The sequence below is a fragment of the Chelonoidis abingdonii genome, chromosome 12 (genome assembly GCF_003597395.2).
Source record: "Chelonoidis abingdonii isolate Lonesome George chromosome 12, CheloAbing_2.0, whole genome shotgun sequence".
Classification (NCBI taxonomy): Eukaryota; Metazoa; Chordata; order Testudines; family Testudinidae; genus Chelonoidis; species Chelonoidis abingdonii.
This window is the reverse complement of record NC_133780.1, coordinates 2,002,389-2,009,159: the sequence shown is the minus strand read 5'-3', so window position 1 is coordinate 2,009,159 and position 6,771 is coordinate 2,002,389. Positions and strand designations below refer to the sequence as shown.

The 6,771-nt window shown below is 60.6% G+C and overlaps 1 protein-coding gene across 1 annotated transcript in view; it reads right to left on the bottom strand.

Annotated features, from left to right (window-relative positions):
- Positions 1–6,195, bottom strand: part of ABHD16A (abhydrolase domain containing 16A, phospholipase) — a 10,214-nt gene extending 4,019 nt beyond the window's left edge. Inside the window, exons 1-10 of the mRNA XM_075071499.1 lie at positions 5,845–6,195; positions 5,196–5,262; positions 4,554–4,640; positions 4,207–4,292; positions 3,539–3,612; positions 3,050–3,154; positions 2,168–2,282; positions 1,909–2,010; positions 1,009–1,072; positions 17–339 (exon numbers count right to left, since the gene is read on the bottom strand). Of these exons, the coding sequence (XP_074927600.1) occupies positions 17–339; positions 1,009–1,072; positions 1,909–2,010; positions 2,168–2,282; positions 3,050–3,154; positions 3,539–3,612; positions 4,207–4,292; positions 4,554–4,640; positions 5,196–5,262; positions 5,845–5,925 (1,104 nt within the window). The 5' untranslated portion in view covers positions 5,926–6,195. The remainder of the gene's footprint in view (positions 1–16; positions 340–1,008; positions 1,073–1,908; positions 2,011–2,167; positions 2,283–3,049; positions 3,155–3,538; positions 3,613–4,206; positions 4,293–4,553; positions 4,641–5,195; positions 5,263–5,844) is intronic.
- Positions 6,196–6,771: the final 576 nt, after the last annotated feature.

The window sequence follows — 6,771 nt, the reverse complement described above, 5'->3', positions numbered from 1 at the left end:
GTTAGAGCAGGGGGGCTGGGAGCCAGGACTCCTGGGTTCTCTCCTGGGTCTGAGAGGGCAATAGGGTCTGGTGGTTAGAGCAGGGGGGCTGGGAGCCAGGACTCCTGGGTTCTCTCCTGGGTCTGAGAGGGCAATAGGGTCTGGTGGTTAGAGCAGGGGGGCTGGGAGCCAGGACTCCTGGGTTCTCTCCCCAGCTCTGGGAGAGGAGTAGGGGCTGGTGGTTAGAGCAGGGGGGCTGGGAGCCAGGACTCCTGGGTTCTCTCCCACCCCCAGGGACCCTGGGACTCACCGTGCTGCCAGCAAAGCCGGGGTGGTTCCATCCGAGCACCGAGTAGCCGGCTGGGAGGGAGAAACAGGGAGGGGGTTAACGTGGGGCTAAGCGCAGCAGGGACAGAACCCGCAGGATGGATGCCAGAGAGATTGGTTGAAACAAATGTGCGGGGAGCTGATGGGGAGTTCCACTGCAGAGTATGGGGGGGCACAACTCACCCCTGGTATCCTGGAGTTTAGAACAACCCATGCCCCCTAACTGGAGTGCTCTAGGGCAGACAGAAAGGTGGCAGCCCCAACCCCCTCCTCAAATAGAAATGGATCCTTCCCAGTGAACCCCCATCCCATGCAGAGAAATGGACTGGGCCAAAGAAAGGTTACCTGATCCCTGCACCCCCATCCTGCACAGTGATATGGGTTAGTCGAACCAGGATCATCCCAAGGAAAGGTGGATTGGCCCAAATGGGGCTGCCCTAACCTGTCCCCCCACATACAAAAAATGGGTGGGTTCAAAGGCCCTTCACCCCAACCCCCATCCCAAAGCACAGGAATGATCTAATCCAAAGGGAGACACCCCCTCCACCCCCATCCAGAGCATGTAGATTGGTCCAAAATCAGTGCCCCCCCCATGCATAGAAGTGGACTGGTCCAAGCAGAGCTGTGCCCCACTCCTGCCAAAGGGATTGGATTCTACCAAAGTGGAAAGTGGGGGAGATCACCAGTGATGACTGATCATACCATCCAGGGGGGTAGGCAGGCAGCCGACCTCATAGAATCCAGCGTTGCCTTCACAACAGATCACCTAAGGGTGGGTGGGGGACACAGAGGGACAATGAGGGTCCCGGCTGAACCCCAACTCAGGCGCGTCCATTCGGCCTCCCTAAAATCAGATATGGGCTCCGCCCTCTCCCCCCCTCCCCCAGGCCCATCCTAAGTTGCTACAGCATCGTCATGCGGCTGTTCCCCAGCCGCCCTGCCCCAGAGATGGCTGCATTTTGATGGGGAGGAAGTCATCCCCATGTATTAAAATACTCTGTGGCTTCAGTTCCATTTCAGGCAGGCGCAGGGAGTTCTGTCCTCGGCCAGGGGACTGTTTTCAAGTTGTTCCCCCACCCTCCTAGTTGGCAGGAGGGGGCATTATGAGCGCAATGCGAAGCTGGGCCCCCTGGTCAAATTTGGACCCCAGCTGAGTTCTGTGTCCCCTTAGCATAGGCAGCGCCGGGAACAAACAAAGCTGCTACGGACACTGTTGGCCGGGAGACAGGAAAGCGTTACACCAAGGGAAAGGCCCCCAATCACTCCTGGTGGTGCCAAGTGGGGGCCCCCTCAATCCCCACTGGCTGGCACCAAGTGGCTGGTGCTGCCTCCAGCCCATGGGGACCGATTGCCCCGTGATCGGCTCTTTCACTATGAATTACTGGCATTTTATACCACCAGCCGTCTGCCCGGCACTGCGCCACCTCCTGCTCGATCCGCCCTGCTCCCAGGACGGGCTTTGCGCCATCACTATGGGAAGTGCCTGGGCCGTGGATCTGTCCCCCCAGAGCCCCTGCTTTCCGGATCCAGACCTCCATCCCATAAGTGCGACCCACGTCTTGGCTGGACTAAGCCCCCGCTGCCGAGTGGAGAAACGCTCACCAGTTTCTTGCCGTGGGGCTCAGAGCTTTCCCGACGGTCCACGAACATCGTGTCAATCTCGTTGCCGTCACAGGCTAACAGCTTGGCTCGTTTCCCATTGTACTGGGCCGCCGGGGGAGAGATTGGAGAAGGGTTAAACCAGAAACTGGCTCGGGGAAGAGAGTGGGGGCTAGTGGGTTGGAGTGTGTGTGTGGAGGGGCTGGGGAGCCAGGATTCCTGGGTTCTCTCCCCAGCTGCATCCTGTGCCTCCTGGACTCACCTCCTCCACCAGGCGGGCCTGGCCCTGCAGCAGCATGGGCATGACGGCTTTCTGCAGCAGGTAGACGGAGCCGGGATACAGCATCCTGCGCCCGAACGTGTGCGCCACGATGTAGCTAAGGGGGCAGAAGGAGGTGGTAGGTGGGGGTGGCGCAGTCCCCTGGCCCCTCCCTTGGAAGGGAATCCACTCAGCCTCCCCCTACTCCCCAGAAGATCTGTTTATGGGTCAGTTTGGGGATGAAGTCACATACATGACAACCCTCCCCAGCCAATCAAGATCTGGGATATACAGGTCCAATGGCCTAAAAGTCCCATGTCCCACTGAACCTCAGCCAATAGGCAGCAAGGAGCACTCCAGCCAATCAGAAGGAAGGATTCTACCCCTTCCCCCAACATCCCAAAGCTACCACCCTGTCAACCAACCAGAAGTCATGGAGTTGCACTCCCAGCCTATCAGCAGCCAGGATCCCCTCCCAGCATTCCAAGCCCTACGCACCAGCCCTCAGCCAATCAATATCCTTCCCTCTCAGTATTCCAGAAACACTGTGCCCTCCCATCCCTGTGGCCAATCAGCAGACAGGACCCTCTATCAACATTCCAAAGCCACCTCCCCCTCCATGGGCTGACCAATCAGCATCCAGGAGACACTCCCAATGTGCCAGTTCCTCCCCCACACCATCTGGCCAATCAGCACCAAGGAGTCCTCTCTGCCCTTCCCTGCATCTCCCATGATGCCCTGGTGCTGACGCCATGACTCCCATAATGCCTTGGAGGGGGTCCTGGAAGCAGGGGAGACCCAAGCAGTCTGGAGCCCTCCCTCCAGCCAATGGGAAGCCAGGATCCAGCAAAGTCCCTCCCCTGGGTGCCAGGGGGCAGAGCCTACCTGGCGATCTGGCAGGGCAGCTTCTTGATGGCGTGGAGGAAGCCGTTGGCCGCGCTCCGGTGTTTGGGCTCCGGCCGCAGCAGCGAGATGCCCCGGGAGTCCGACCTGCGGGGCAGCGAACAAGGGGCTTACAGCGGGGGCTGGGAGCCAGGACGCCTGGGTTCTCTCCCTGGTTCTGGGAGGGGAGTGGGGTCTAGTGGTTAGAGGGGGGGGGGGGCAGCCAGGACTCCTGGGTTCTATCCCTGGCTCTGGGAGGGGAGTGGGGTCTAGTGGTTAGAGAGGGGGAGGGGGAAGAGCCAGGACTCCTGGGTTCTCTCCCTGGCTCTGGGAGGGGAGTGGGGACTGGTGGGGTCAGAGCAGAGGGGGCTGGGAGCCAGGACTCCTGGGTTCTCTCCCTGGCTCTGGGAGGGGAGTAGGGTCTAGTGGTTAGAGCGGGGGGTGGAGGGGGAGAAGAGAGCCAGGACTCCCGGGTTCTCTCCCCACACCCACCGGCTAGTGACCTCGTCCCAGCGGAAGTCCACGGGCCAGCTCCTGAAGTCGAAGTTGTAGCTGGCGAGTTTCTTCTGCAGCAAGGAGAGAGAGAGAGAGAGAGAAAACGGAAGGAAGGAGGTGAGATGGACCCAGAGAGATCGACAGAGGGATGTGCTGGGCTGCCCCCTCTCCCTGGCTGGAATAGGTCATTCCAGCCAGCCAGCCCACCCCCTCACCCCTCATCGCAGAGTGAGCAGCACGTCGGCACCCCGTGCTGGCCGGGGGCTGCTCTGGCAGGTGAGCTCAACCCCAGCATGGAGAGGGAGAGGCCACGAGGGGAACCGAGCATCATGGGTGGTGCAGCGCGGAGGGACCAGGCTGCCAGGCTTCCTGGGAAACGGGCTGGCACCGAGGGAAGCCACAGGCACCATGGGAGATGGGAAATGGCACCAGGGGAGTGGGCAGCAAGGCATCCTGGGTGACCACAGGGGGAAGCGGAGGCAGAAAAGCATCATGGGTGACAGGTTGGAGCGGACTGCAGGGTGTCCTGGGAGCTGGGTGGGACGCAGCTGCAGAAGATCATGGGTGACAACCCCCTGGAGAAGGGCTGCGTTGTTTCCCCCCCAACCACAGCCGGGCAGGGGGGGAGCCGAGGGGAGAGGTCAGGGTCCCCCCATCCTCTTCACCTTGATTTCTGGGGTGCCGATGCGGTGGCTATCTTCCAGGATGGTGATGAACTGGATGTACTGAGGGTTGGTCCAGCGCCCGATGCCTGCAACAGAGACAACAAGTTAGAGACATCTGGTATATCCACAGAAAGAACCCAGGAGTCCTGGCTTCCATCCCTTCCCCTCCTGCTCTAACCACTAGCCCCCACTCCCCTCCCAGAGCCAGGGAGAGAACCCAGGAGTCCTGGCTTCCAGCCCCCCTGCTCCAACCCACCAGCCCCCACTCCCCTCCCAGAGCCAGGGAGAGAACCCAGGAGTCCTGGCTCCCAGCCCCCCCAGTCTAACCACCAGCCCCCACTCCTCACCTCTCAGGCAGGCGACCCCGGCCAAAAGGAGCAGCATGGTCCCAACGTAGTGTGAGAAAGGAACCACCTTCGACATAGTCAGGTATCCTGTGGGGGGTGGAGAGGCAGGTGTCCCTTAGCCAGGGTTCAGCAGACACCTAAGCTGTGCCCCCAGGGAGGGGTCAGCCTGGAGTGATGCAGCCACCTCTGGGGTGAAGCAGCTGGGGAACAGCCGCATGTAACACTGCACTGAGATGGCTCACTTGGCATGAGATGCAGCCAGCTATGGGGCAGGGTCTCGCAGTAGCCCAATGACACTACTGCATTTTGGGACAGGAAGTGAATGGGAAATCGCAGCTATAAAAATAACTGCCGGGTGGGATGTTTAAGGCAGACAGAATTGGGAATTGAGCAAGGGCCAGAGGAGAGCGCCGCCGGCTGAAACTCCCAGCCCGGCTCCTGGCAGCACAGCGCCCCCTAGCACTTCCATGGGCTCAGCTCTGACCGCCGGGGAGAGCACCCCCTGCTGACCCCCGCTCCCCCCAGCCCTGCTCCTAGCAGTGCTGCTCCCCCTAGCACTGCCCTGGGCCAGCCCTGACTGCCGGGAGAGCACCCCCTGCTGATTCCCCCCAGCCCCACTCCCGGCAGCGCAACGCCCCCTACCTTTTCGGTACAAGTAGAACATAGCCAGGGGGGAAGTGTAATAGGAAATAGACCAGAGCACTGATGCCTGCAAGGAACAGGAGAGGGTCAGTAGGATGATACAGCCAACAAAACCCAACCCCAGGATGCCTGGGTTCTATCCCAGCTCCGGCAGGGGTCTGGGGTGCAGTGGTTAGAGGGCGGGGGGGTGCTGGGATCTAGGACTCCTGGGTTCTCTCCCCAGCTCCAGGTGGGCTGTAGTGGTTAGAGCAGGGGGGGCTGGGACCCAGGACTCCTGGGTTCTGTCCCCAGCTCCAGCAGGGGTGTGGGGTGTAGTGGTTAGAGCAGGAGGGTTAGGAGCCAGCACTCCTAGGTTCTATCCCAGCTGTGGCAGGGAGCGGGTTTTGGGGTTCACCGCAGGGCAAGGATTGCAGGCTGCTGCAGGGCCGGAGTATCTAACCCAGCCAGGGCCCGTGGGACGGGATTAGAAACAAACATGTTTTCACTGCAGAGTGAGTCATTGCTTCCCTCTGGGGCAGTTTATGAAGGGGTGAGAGGGACCAGGAAATGCAGTGCAGAGAGTGGAGTCTAGTGGTTACAGCAGGGGCTAGCAGCCAGGATGCCTGGGTTCCACTGAATGACCCAGCCTCGAAGGCGCAGGGGGACTCACCAAGGCCAGGATGCTGTCAGCATGTTTCTCCAGTGTCCGCGGCTGGTAGTACGACTCCTGGTGGGAGAGACCCCATGTCATTTCGAGCCCCCTGGGGCCCCTTTTAGCCCCTGGGGGTTCAGGTGACCAGGAGGGTGTGGGAAACTCTGGGAGTTAAGCCTCCAAATTAGATGGGGGGAAACCCAGACAGATCCCCATCTTGCCACCAAGGAGCCAACAGGGTGTTATGGGTTGGGAGAGGGGGCATGTACCATAGGGCTGGAATCAGTCCATGTGGGGCCCATGGAGGCAAGAGAGGTGGCAACACCGTGCCAGCCTGGACCACCCATCGAAGGACATGGTGGCCATTTTGGTGAGATCACACAGGGGTTATGCCAACCCAATGCCACCTGAGTGACAAGGCGGTGGCCATACTGGAGACACACCAACATGGCGGCTCAGGGAGGAAGAACAAACAGCAGCAGCGCGGGTGGGGGCGTGTCAGCCATTATGGTCACGCCACACTGGAACTGGGCCAACCTCATGCCTCTGCGGTGGACACGCAGCAGCCATTTCGGTGACGCCATTTTGCAGTCAGGCCAACTTGGCACCTCAGGGATGGGGCCACGGCAGCCATTTTGCTTACATCACACAGGAGTCACACAGGAGTCACGCCAAAACGGCGCCTCTGGGGATGGCATCATGGCGGCCATTTTGGCAACACCACACACTGGAGTCACGCCAAAACGGCGCCTCTGGGGATGGCATCATGGCGGCCATTTTGGCAACACCACACACTGGAGTCACGCCAAAACGGCGCCTCTGGGGATGGCATCATGGCGGCCATTTTGGCAACACCACACACTGGAGTCACGCCAAAACGGCGCCTCTGGGGATGGCATCATGGCGGCCATTTTGGCAACACCACACACTGGAGTCACGCCAAAA